The sequence below is a fragment of the Salvelinus namaycush genome, chromosome 6, assembly GCF_016432855.1.
Source record: "Salvelinus namaycush isolate Seneca chromosome 6, SaNama_1.0, whole genome shotgun sequence".
Classification (NCBI taxonomy): domain Eukaryota; kingdom Metazoa; phylum Chordata; class Actinopteri; order Salmoniformes; family Salmonidae; genus Salvelinus; species Salvelinus namaycush.
In genome coordinates this window covers 43,275,829-43,288,993 of record NC_052312.1, presented here as the reverse complement: position 1 = coordinate 43,288,993, position 13,165 = coordinate 43,275,829, and the positions used below count along the sequence as shown (strand labels likewise).

General features: G+C 44.2%; 1 protein-coding gene across 1 annotated transcript; it reads right to left on the bottom strand.

The window, feature by feature from the left end:
• Positions 1 to 2,737: 2,737 nt before the first annotated feature.
• Positions 2,738 to 11,765, bottom strand: LOC120050066 (6-phosphofructo-2-kinase/fructose-2,6-bisphosphatase 3-like). Its single transcript, XM_038996691.1, has 12 exons — positions 11,442 to 11,765; positions 8,982 to 9,110; positions 8,538 to 8,634; positions 8,266 to 8,407; positions 8,078 to 8,134; positions 7,775 to 7,899; positions 7,368 to 7,575; positions 7,111 to 7,257; positions 6,911 to 7,015; positions 6,543 to 6,735; positions 6,097 to 6,326; positions 2,738 to 4,477 (listed from the first exon to the last, which is right to left on the bottom strand). The coding sequence occupies exons 1-12, from the start codon at positions 11,512 to 11,514 to the stop codon at positions 4,424 to 4,426; spliced, it is 1,560 nt and encodes a 519-aa protein (XP_038852619.1). The 5' UTR covers positions 11,515 to 11,765; the 3' UTR covers positions 2,738 to 4,423.
• Positions 11,766 to 13,165: the final 1,400 nt, after the last annotated feature.

Sequence of the window (13,165 nt, the reverse complement as noted above, 5' to 3'; positions counted from 1 at the left end):
TGTAACGTAACAAAATGTGGAAAAAGTCAAGGGGTCTTAACACTTTCCGAATGCACTGTAAACCAGACCCCTGTTCCATTCATGACTCTGACTGCAGCTTCTCTTCTCTCCCACAGAGATTATCACACACGCATACAGTCATGCATATACTGTACACACACAAACACTCACATACACAGGGAGAAAGCCGGTCTGCACCACCACATACAGAACATACAAACACAGACGGAAACATGGCCCAATAGCCTACAGGCAAAACCAGGACTCATTCTTTATGTATAACCATACACAAGCAAGAGTAGATTGTCTATGCAGGTATCTGTCACGTATAGAGACTGAGTCTATCAAACATTAGTTCAACCTGAGCTGGGTATGCAAAATCCAATGCAAATTAACTTTCCTGAAGTTTGCTTGTGTGCGCATGAGGTCATGTGACTGGGTCGAGACAAGTGTACATGAGAGTAGTCACATACACTCTGGCTGCTGTAGACCTAAACCCCAGCCAACGCAGCACAGGCCAACCACACCGGGCCGTGAATCAGACAGCAGTGCCTGCCAGGGTTGGCAAGTAGCAGAAATGTAAGTTTGGCTGGAGTTGAATCACCGCAGCATGCACGCCACAGTTACCCCACGCTCCCTGCACAAACCCCATCTGAATGAATTATACAACGACAACAAAGCAACAACTATCAAGAGCAACATCTTTAACTCTGCCCAGACAACATCATCTGACTATTTGCAAGACAAAACCCCCTCGACCTTGCAATCATGAGTGATTGAGTTACATGTAACTGCAGTCATGTGGCCACTGTAAATAGTACTGTATTGCCATCTGAGCTAGAGTGCTGCTGGCCTGCCCTTGGTTTACACATCAACCCTCTGGCCTCTGCCATATCAACAGCACATGACATGGGCCTGATGGCCTCAGCTGTTTTATGGACACTCTACTGTATCTCACCAGGTCAAAGGCTAGTGGACCACCACATAGAAATAGGTTGTGTCGCAAATGGCACTCTATTCCCTACATAGTACACTTATTTTGAGCCTTACGGGCCTTGGTCAAAAGTAACAGGCTATAGGGAATAGGATGCCATTTGGTATGCAGCCATAGAATAGATAGAGAAGATTGCTTGTCTCAGATATGCTATCACTATCTTTCTTTCCAATAGGGCGATACATGGTAGAGCTGGGTATGGGTTGAGAGCCAGTGGTTTATAGACTGCTGTATTGCTGAGGGCCAGAGGACAGAATGTTAGGCTAATCCTGTCCAGCACAGTACAGCACAGGGATTCCCTGAATGTAGTATACTCTTTACTGCCATGCAGCTCTGTGTGTCTAGACAATAGAGAAACGGACAGAGAAGGCTTGGACCCTGCTATTCTAGGAGGATTAATAATGGACAAATAATGCCCCTGTTATTACACACATTAACCTTCATTCCGGAGCACTGTTTCAGAGCCTTTGTTGCATCATTGACTTCTCCTTTGATGTCCGTCTGACTGAATTCTGACAGCCAAATGAGAGGAGACAGGAATAGGGGTAAATAAAAAGAGGAGTTCGGAGAGAGCTGGACCTACCTCAGCTCAACACAGATTTAATGAATTGTATTGTGTCCAATTACATTACACCAGTGTTTGTTAATCCTGGCCCTGGGGACCCAAAGGGGTGTGTATTTGTTTTTGCCTTAGCACCAAACACCTGATTCAAATCATCAAAGCTTGATGATGAGTTGATCATTTGAATCAGCTGTGTAGCGCTAGGGCAAAAACAAAAATTCACCCCCCTTTAGGTCCCCAGGACTAGGATTAAGAAACACGCATCACTGTTCTTGAGTGTGTGTTCTACTGACCTGTAAAACAGCTACTCCAACATGTTTTACTCCATGAACTGTCTGGGAGAGTATTTTTAACAGAGAATGGTTTCATTCATTCTCAGCACCAGACACATCAAGCTACAGCAGGTAACTGCCAACACTTGAGTAAATGAGGAATACAAAGTATATTGAAAGCAGCTGTGGTTCGCATTAATTAAGCAATTAACATCCCATCATGCTTAGGGTGATGTATAAAAATGCCCAGTTCCCCATTATTTTGGCCACAATAAGAGATCTCAGTCAACAGATCTCAACCCAATTGAACACTTAAGCCGGGAGATCGTTTTCCACCAAAGTCATCAAAACACCAAATGATGGAATTTCTCATGGAAAAATGTGGTTGCATCCCTCTAATAAAGTTTCCAGAAACTTCTATCTATGCCAAGGCGCATTAAAGCTGTTCTGGCTCATGGTGGCCCAACGCCCTATTAAGAAACTTTATGCTGGTGTTTCCTTTATTTTGGCAGTTGCCTATAGGTCAGTATAGATGTTGACAGCTAGTGTTGAGCTGACTCCGGCTCTGTGGTGACACTATTTGAACAGATGTGTTTAAATGTGGCATGGTACAAAAACCTCCAGCTTCCAGTTTAAAAAAAAAAGGTTTCTGGTCTCCCTCTCCAAAGTGAAGCACATTGATTGGGTGTTTGCCTGTCAAGTAGTGTTTCTACAGGCCTCAGCACTCTCAATACACTTCTATATTGTCCTATAGTACCTTTTAGAATCGCAAGTGTTTTGGTGACAATTTAGTTGCTTTAAAGGTTCTAGCATACTTCTCCAAGGGGAAACACATTGTTAGGGTGTTTGCCTTTCAGATAGTGTTCCCAACACACATAAATAATGAAGATATGACATCCACAAGATGGCTTATTTTCCTGGAGATTTATTGGCCCAGCAAATGCAGAATGTACACATGTTGATCTCTCAGACGCTTTGCTTGTCATACACAAGTTATACACAGTACTCAGGCAAGACCAGGTGCCATCCGCTCCAAACGATCATCTAAATCTACATAGGAATAAATAGTTTGAGAAAAAATGTCTTACAAAAAAACAAAATTCAAGTATCAGAAGCAAACAAATGAACAAAAGTAGTACTGCCAATATGATATGCAGAACATATTTGGCCGGCTAACAAAACAACTTCAAAGCCATTTTTCTCAGTTTCACTGTTGGCGTAGTTACTGCGTTTTACCTTTGTAGGGCAGAGTAGTACACGACTTACAATTAAACTTACAATTAAGTATGAATCAGCCAATCAGAGCAGTACAAAAGAGCCTCTACAAAATACCTTTCCACTCAGTTCTAGACTTGAACATTCCAAACGCTGAGCATTCCTTCAAGTCTTATATATTTACATGTCTATTTACAGAACGTATTTTCATAAAGATATAAGTGCTCACACATGTTAGCAGCTGGCTTACAAAGAAAAGTGAATCACGTTATACTGCATGTTCTCTGAAGGTAGCATATGTCTGAATTTCTATGGCCAGCTATATGGGTACAGAAGCAGCATTGGGCTTGCGAGACAAGCACTAGGCACTCTAGGTCCAAATCTCCTTTCGGAGAGAAAGACAGAAAGAGACAATTGTGTCTATGGACACAGTCATACACACCACTCAATAGGAATATCAACTTTGCTGTGCAAAATAATCATTCATTTCATAGCATGAGTACACCGGTTGTTCAGTAACAGTCTGATACTCAAATCTTTAGAAATGAAATCAGAACAAAAAAAGTGAATAACATCAACCAAAGTGACAAACACAATTTGGGTAGTCATTATTTCAGAGGCATTCCTATAGGAACATGTTTACATCGTAAACTAAATGATTCCATCTGTTTTTAAAAAGAGTGATATAACCATGGATACATGACTCATCACTCAGATCTCAGGAGGGTGTCAAGAAAGGGAGATTTCAAATTTTTGGCCTGGTTCCAGCTCTCTGAAGGATGCGTTGCCGAGTGCCAAGAAGTCACTCAAACCAGATATAATAGTTCCTTAGAATCACAGAGCTATTACACTAATTAAACCATAATTCCAGGGTGAGCGGTCACTACAGATTCACTTTGGAGGAACCAGAGAAAGCAGAGTGGTTGAGACATGTTGTACAGTATTGTACAGTAGCATACATTATGTTTTACTGGTAAATAAATATGCTATAGGCTATGCAGAGCCATGGCCGGGTCCAGTCGGGTCTGTCGGCTGTAGTTACATAGACCCAAGACCCGGTTCAGACCGGATGGAAAACTTAGAATTTTGGACCCGGGCCCGCTCGGGTATTTCGGGTGGACCTGTGAAGACCTCTAATGTACAGTGTAATCTCTCTCTTTCCCAGAGGCAAAGTGTTTGTACTACAAGCACTGGCAGATAACACAGACCAGACACTCACTAATATGTCTGTGTGAGAAAAGAAGTGCCCTGGGATCTCCAGAAAGAGGAAGATGGGGGGGGGGGGGGACACAACAATGTCCATTTTGGTGACATTGTTGAATTTTCTTTGCCGGCTTTCACTTCCTGGGGTCTTGGATCAGGTGACGAGGCAGCGCGATCTCATTGGCAGAGCTGCAGGATCTCATGGCGATCGTTGGACATTCTCTTCATGTTCTGAGGGAAACAAAAAGCCTAAAATGGTTAAGAAGACTTGGGGAAACCATCACAATATAACAAACAAACTAAGAGTCGTCTGTGAGACAAGACACATAAAACATAAAGCGAGGGAAAGATCCTGTCCTATAGGCTAAGTGACTCCAGGCTATATATATTCCATGGTAAATTTAAACCATGTGTGGGCTCAAAAACGATGATCCAATCTCCCTATCCCACGTCTAAGTACACCTCAACAACTAACTATAGAGCTACAATAGGTGTGTAAGAGTGTGTGTCTTTACTTGTCTATGGGTGTTACTGTACACTGAGTGGACAAACCACTAACACCTGCTCTTTCCATGACAGACTGACCAGGTGAATCCAGGTGAAAGCTATGATTCCTTACTGATGTCACCTGTTAAATCCACTTCCGGCAGTGTAGATGAAGGGGAGGAGACGGGTTAAATAAGGATTTTTAGCCTTGAGACAATTGAGACATGGATTGTGTATGTGAGCCATTTAGAGGGTGAATGGGCAAGACACAAGATTGAAGTGCCTTTGAACAGGGTATGGTAGTAGGTGCCAGGCGCACCGGTTTGTGTCAAGAACTGCAACGCTGCTGGGTTTTTCACGCTCAACAGTTTCCCATGTGAATCAAGAATGGTCCTTCACCCAAAGGACATCCAGTCAACTTGACACAATTGTGGGAAGCATTGGAGTCAACATGGGCCAGCATCCCTGTGGAACGCTTTCGACACCTTGTAGAGTCCATGCCCCGAGGAATTGAGGCTGTTCTGAGGGCAAAAGTGGGTGCAACTCAATATTAGGAAGGTGTTCTTAATGTTTTGCACACTCAGTGTATAAGTGCCCCTTCTGACTGTGACTTACGTTGACAGGATCTTTCCACACCCTGAATAATTATCACCTGTCAATATGTACCTGCAGAGTCTGAGACACAACAACACTACTACTACAGAATAAGCTGGGAGCTAAATCTAGCTGCTTTCTCACTTTACCTTTGAAACACTAAAAGAGAGACGAGTTTCAGACAGTGAAGGATGGTGCAGATGGGCGGAGGTCTTTAAACAGAACAGAAAATACATTTCAAATATAGACGTTCGAAAGACGTGAGTGACAGAACAGTGTGTAGGGGTTGCCGTGGTAACATGCAGACAGCAAAGCTCGTGCAATGCTCTGACATCAGTTAGAAGGAATGCGAGGCTGGAATGGTACACAGGACGTGAGGCCATAGTGAGCGGGAAGGAAGAAGGCACTTGGCACGTATTCCTGTAGGAGAGGTACTTACAGACAGACTTTGCCAAGCCAGTGCTGCACGGTGAAGAAGAGAAGGAAGAAAGAATGAAAAGAAGAAAAGAATGTTAAGAGAGCGAAGAGACAACAGTGTAGAATGGAAAATTGCTTAGAGCAGGAGAGAGAGAGAGAGAGAGAGAGAGAGAGAGAGAGAGAGAGAGAGAGAGAGAGATGTCCTTCAGTAGATTTGAGGAGTCAAAGATGTGAGAGAGAGAGAGAGAGAGAGACAGAGAGAGAGAGACAGAGAGAGAGAGAGACAGAGAGAGAGAGAGACAGAGAGAGAGAGACAGAGAGAGAGAGACAGAGAGACAGAGAGACAGACTCACCTGTTCGGCCAAGGTGAGGTGGGAAGGAGTGCAGAGGGACATGGGCAGCTCCTGGAGGGGTTCGTCCAGGCCGTCGATGCGGGGTTTCTTGATGTTGGGCTCGGGGCTGGTCAGGGGGGTCACACTGTTCCTCCTGATCAGAGTCCCAGGATACTTCTTCATCTCCTCTGGTCTCTCTCTGTGGGTGTTCACCGCTTCCACGTTGAGCGAGATGGACTCTACCTTGCAGCCTGCACACAGAGTAAAAACAAACACACACCACAGTCAGAACAGATATTTAGACCTCATCTTATTTCTCCTGCCCTAGACAAGCTAGAGAACATACAATTGACCCTAATGCCCAATTCACACTATAGAGCCAATCTGAACTGTACTATTCTGTCTCTGATATTTTCTGGTCACATTGGCTTGGCTCGGTAATGTGAAGGGTGTACACAAGTTCTCACCGTAGGCAATGGGGGTGAGCTTCAGCACCGTGTGGAGGGGACACTTCAGGTAGGGCATCTCTTCTGCACTCTTATCCAGGAAGTAAGCCAGCAGACAGCGCATCACAGCCTGGTGACAGATAACCAGAACGTTCTCCTGTCTCTCCAGCTCCATGATCACTGGCTCCACCCGCTGGACCAGGTCCTGATAGGACTGGAGGGAGGGAGGGAGGGATAAGACAGAGAGAAAGAAGAGAGAAGGGTTAACTTGATATTTTCACAGACACATCGATTCGCAGAATTTGACACACTAGAACTATGTTCATGTGTAACTGTACAGTAGTTGGCAGTAGCAGGTTGATTCTAGTAGTATATTGTACTGTGCTAACCTCTCCTGTGGGGTAGCGGTAGTAATATTTGTCCTGGTCTCTCAGAGCAAACTCCTCAGGGTACTTCTCCTTCACCTCATCGTACGTCATCTCCTCACACACCCCCTGTGCACACAGCACACACCTCACATTAGAGCTGTTTAAATGAAGCACCACACACACAATCCAGTGAGTGGTCTATTCTAGTGTGTGTGACTCACAGCGTCTATCTCGTTGAGGGCCTTCCACTGTTCGTAGGGCACTCCCAGGCTCTCAGCAGTCTGGATGCTGCAACACATCTGATTGGTCCACACCTTCAGATCCGTCAAGTTCTGCTCTTTAACGAACGTTGACAACGCCCCAGAAAACTACACAGAGAGAAAGGGGAAAGAGTAAGAGACCAGAAAGTGTGTGTGTGTGTGTATTCATGTGTCAACTTAGTGTGCGTGTGTGTGTATATGTGTTTCTACTCTCGTACCTTTCTCCCCCTTGGCGACAGCCCTGAGTCTCCCCCCAGGCGTCCCTGTAGGTTGTGCGTGCTCTCTCCATGGCGACACAGGTAGATGGCTCTGGGCTGGACGTGGATGTTCATCAGGTAGTAGACGATCTTACTCTGGACGTGGTCCTGGATCCGGTTCACCAGGAACCGTCTGCCTACATCTACCACCTTGATGAAGGACAGGCTCCTACGTAGGGGGTTAGAACAAGTTTAGTCTAGGGCCTGAATTCACTAAATGTCTCAGAGTTCCATATAATCTTATTTATTATTATTTAAAAGGCCAAACTGATTCTAAATCAGGTTTAAGCCACTCTCAGATCACACATAAACAGTAGCTAGGGTCAACAGGTATGAACAGTGAATAAGCTATATGAGGTTTAGGCTACCTGTCGTACTGGTCTGGGTCCAGGGGTTCGTAGTGAACCCTGTAACACTCTATCCTCTTATGGAAGTCCTCCATGGCGTCTGTCTTGTTGCAGTCCTGGTAGTCTGGGCAGGACACCTTCACTTCCTGTCATGGGAGGAAGTAAAAGGTCAGGTGACAGCGTAAGACACTCATTAAGAATAACATTATAGATATTACAACGTCAGTAGCTAACTTCAGGCTGCAACATTAGAGGAACCTTGCAGGAACATGAGCCAACCAATAACATGTTTCTTCAGATGTTCTGTTCAGATTTCTCACTCACCATGATATTTGTGGCGATGACGCTGGGATCATCACACACCGACTCAATGAAGAAGATCTGCACACACACATTTAGAGTCATTTAGAGTCATTTTATCATCTTTACATTGAAAGACATGACGAGTCATTCGATCACGTATCTGTTTGAGATTGCATCAAGCCGCTCGTAACCATAGAAACACCACTGACCTTGAAGCCGTTCTCACTGCCAAAGTCCAGGATCATGTCTCGTCTCTCACGAGTAGTGTTGGTGGCATCGAAGACTGCAACCTGGCCTCCCTCCTCTGTCAGGTAAGACTCAACGTCTCTCAGAGCTGCTAAGGCACATTGTCTAAGCAAGAAAATAAATCATCTCTGTTAGCCTTGTTTCAAGTACACTCTGATGATCAATGACGTCACATGATGCTCAGAATTTGTCATGGTAAAATACAGAGTAGGATGGGGAGTAGGGGTGGACTCACTGTCTGATTTTCACAGCACTCTCGTTGTCAGCCTTGAAGAAGTCATACGAGCTGTAGTTCTTGACTGCTTCTCTGCGATACTCTCCCACGTTAAAGACTGGAGGCAAAGAACAAACTAACAATGGTAAATAGAATGTTCTGGAGGGAGAAAGTGAGCCCAAGCCCAGTTTGTGGTAAATCTGCAAACTAAAACAGAGGAAAGGAACTAGATGAGATGGCAGGAATTCCGATTCAAGAACAATAATCCAATCTCCGCCCTTTTAACCCCAACGTTCCTCTTAGTGAATAAATACAACAATAAGATCAAATAAACATTTCTAGTGCAGTGTGAGGCACATTACTATGACCAATAACAAAAGTTACTAATTTGTTAGCTACACCTGTTAATGTGTCTCGTCATGTGCTGAGTGTGTGTACTGTGTGCACTGTGTGTGTGCTGTGTACCTTTGGTGGGCATGCCGATCCAATTGAGGTATCGGGTGAGTTTCTTGGACATGTAGGTCTTCCCCCTGGCTGGCAGACCCACCATCACAATCACTGTTGGGGGGTTGGCCAGGTGTGGGGCCCCCGTCACTAGAGACAGAGAGATTACAATATTGTTCAATAGCCATACACACAATCAACCTGATTAATCGTGTACTCTTAATTTATACACAATAATAATGCATCTTCATTCAGTGACAAATGCCTCTCATTCACACGTTCCTACCAGCTCTAATCCACTTTCCAGGACACAGTACCTCCTCGATGGTAAAACAGCTATAAAGCTATTAGGTCATCACTCCCTCCTTTCCTTCCCTCTATCATTCTCCATCTATCTCACTCCCTCCCTCCCTCGTTCAGTGTCAGAGAGCTGTACATCCTCTTATAGACTTTGGGAGACTTCCCCCAGCTAGACCCTTCCCCAGTGGTCAAGATGGTGCGTCTGTCTACCTGCAGACACTGCTGAAGCTGTCTCCCCTCCCCCAACCTGACTGAACAGTCGGCTGATAAACCTCCTACTAGAGAGATGGTTCCAATGTCAGAACCACTGTGCATTAGTCAATGCAAGTCCGTCTTTAAGGCATGAAAATGTTTATGGGTATTAGTTTTCATTGCCTGAATCTCCATGTGATACAGACATCACCAGCTATTGGTGCTTTCAAGACGACTGGGAACTTGAGGGGAAAAACTAGGTCAAATCATAATGTCAGTGATCTTCAGGTCAGAAAGTTGGAGTTCTAGAAATAATTTGTATTTTTTTAACCTTTATTTAACTAGGCAAGTCAGTTAAGAACACATTCTCATTTACAATGATGGCCTACCAAATGGCAAAAGGCTCCTGCGGGGACGGGGGCTGGGATTAAATATAAAAATAAATTAAATATAAATATAAATAGAAGACAAACCACACATCACGACAAGAGAGACAACACTACATAATGAGACCAAAGACAACAACATAGCATGGCAGCAACACATGGTACAAACATTATTGGGCACAGACAACAGCACAAAGGGCAAGAAGGTAGAGACTGTCAGTAAGAGTGTCCATGATTGAGTCTTTGAATGAAGAGATTGAGATAAAACTGTCCAGTTTGAGTGTTTGTTGCAGCTCGTTAAAGTCGCTAGCTGCAGCGAAATGAAAAGAGGAGCGACCCAGGCATGTTCCAGTTTCCGATTTGCATTCCGAGTTGGATGACCGTTCAAAACGATTTTCCAAGTCTGAGCTCGTTTTTTTCCGAAGTCGGAGATTTCTGAGTTGCAAATTCACTGTTGTTATGAACGCGGCATAAACTCATTCACCTGTGTATGACACACAACAGCACAAACAAACTGACGTCAGTGAATTAAGCAGTGGCTATTCAGGCCATTGATATTTATCAGTCGGCTCTTTACAAACTGTCGTCACTAGTTACCACAGCCACAAATTCATAAACCCCGCCTATTTCTGCAATTTCTCAGCCATTATCCAGCTCGCACCATGCAGACACGCACGATAGTTCGTCCAATCCCGATGCGTCTGCATGTGAAATCCCCCCGTCTCTCCCACCCACACAATGGTTCCTGGCTGTCACGAGCAGAGCGGGGAGCCCCCGGGACCACAGCCACAAAGACATACAAGCCGGCTATTTCTACAATTTATCTTATTAAAATGTAATTTTGAACATAACCCTTAAACTAACCACACTGCTAACCTTATGCCTAGCCCTAACCTTAAATTAAGATCAAAAAGTTATAATTTTTTTACTTTGTGGCTGTGGTAACTCGTGGAAACTAGGGACCAGATGGAGACTTGGTTGCTATAGTGAGCACTATCAACCATAACCCTCTATAGCTACTTGTGAATCCTGACCTGGCTGCGTGCCAATGGCCAGTTTGGATAGGCTGGGCTAATAGGGCATATGCTTTTAGCATAATTATAGTAATTACACACATAGTGTACTTTTTAAAAGTCGGTAGGTTCATTTGAAAACTAAGCTGTTTTAAAATTATTCTGTTGAATGGTTTCAAAAAGTAGGCTACCTACTGTATGCCACGCCAATTGAAAATAAAGCCATGCGAGTAAAACATCAAAACATGCAATCACATGTATTTTCTTATTTCAACACATTCTATTCACCCTCGAACTTAAAGTTCAATACACTACATTTTGCAACAACGTTCCCTGTTTTCTGGTGACCTGTCTGGGGTCTCCCCAACCTGGACCGCTAATGTAGCCTAATATTCCAACCAGCTGCTACATTGTAGATATTATTGTAGGCTCAATGAGATGATTATTTATCTGATTATTGTGAATAAATCAATAGCATAATTATCAAAGATAATGCCATGTAATACATTTATCCTATGGACTTTTTCTAAATGAAACCTGAATGAATCAGATGGGTGCTGATACCAGCCGCGGGTTAGGCTACTACTTACATCGCCGGGGGACTGCCGGTTTGTCATCCTTTGAAGGAATCCATATCTTTTGTATCCTGTTCTGAGTAAGCATTCCTAGAGGGTAGTGAAATAAAACACGAAAGAAACCTAGGTTTCCCAATAATATCGGTCCCCCCAAAATACCACCGTTACGTGCTTTCAGATCAGCACGAATTAAATAAAAACAGTAGGATACAATTCAAAATGTTTTGGATCGGTTGTCGTTCTCTCTACCAGACAAGTAGTCTGTAATCAAATATATTGGCGAGCTAAGCAGTCGTTAAGAGCTGCTGTGTTCTATTCTAATACCGTTCAGCCTGTGCCGGTGTATTAATCTACCCCGCTGTGTCCCAGTTCCTTTATTTAAACTGTCCCAGCAGGAAACAACTTGATATCGACGACATCCACCGGGGCGCGCGCTCTCGGGGAGGGTGATGCTGCGCTCCCTTGTGGCTGATGACGGTAATCCACTATTATGGCAAATGGGAGTATCCCGGCGGTGCACGTGCAGATTTGCACCCCAGTAAACCTTCAGACAGGAACAAATATGACCCAAAGAGAGGTTTTTACAGTATTTGCGGTCTCCAAATATTATGTAGTGTCATGCCAATGTCCTATACGGACACTTTCTGGTGCAGATTAATATTTATTTTATGCAATAAAACAGGAAGTGACAAACTTCAGCAAGAATTTTACTTCTGGGTAACAGATTATAGGCTATGTGACTGCCATAGTGGCACTTAGACTTGCCCTGAGCATGGCTACAGCCTGCAGTCATGTAGGACCATTTGAGTTTGTATCATCAATAAACTTAAGATACCAGTGAAAGGATTTGTCCAGTGAATAGAGAGAATAATGGCATTGTGCCATTTGGATCTGATTATTTCTAAGTTCTTCTTGTTCGAAGTGCAAGGTGTATATTTCAGAGTGGGGGAGATACAAAAAGAGTGCATGTGTTTGTATGTGGGCCTGTCAACCTCTCCACACACACACACAACTCTTCATAGCCTAGCCTACTTCTTCACCCCTCTGTTTCTCTCCTGAACCAGGCCAGGTCAGAGCCTGACCCAGACCCCAATCACCCACACTAGGGATACTAGGGAATACCTCCCCTTGACAAGACTGTGACCTAGTCTGGGTGCCAGGGGAGAGACCCCCCCTCCCAAACACACTGTGTCCCCCCCTTCCCTAATACACATACTCTCTACCCTCCTAGACCCGGCACAACTCCACCAGTGGTATTTAGGTGAGGCAAAGAGCACTGTCACTCCTCCACCCAGACACCATCTCACTCCCCCTGCAAGAGCCAAGCATGCTCTCCTTCCACCCTCTGCATGCCCGACCTGAAAACTTTACCCTCATAAATTCCCCCCCACACACACACACACACTTAATCTTAACTTTACCCCAACATATTTGTATTTCTATCACAGGAGGTTGGTGACAGTTTAATTGGGGAGAACGGGTTTGTGGTAATGGCTGGAGCGGAATGATATCAAATACATGGTTTCCGTGTGTTTGTTGCCATTCCATTCACTCGGTTCCAGCCATTATGAGCCGTTCTCCCTCAGCAGCCTCCACTAGTTTCTTTGTATCTAAGCTTCATTTGAGGTTAGTCATAAAATCTGAGAGTAGAGTCCATGTCAATTTAATTCCCTTTCTATGAATGAGCTCATTTCTGTGTACTACCCGATCGGAATTAATTTGTTCTGATTTAATCCTCC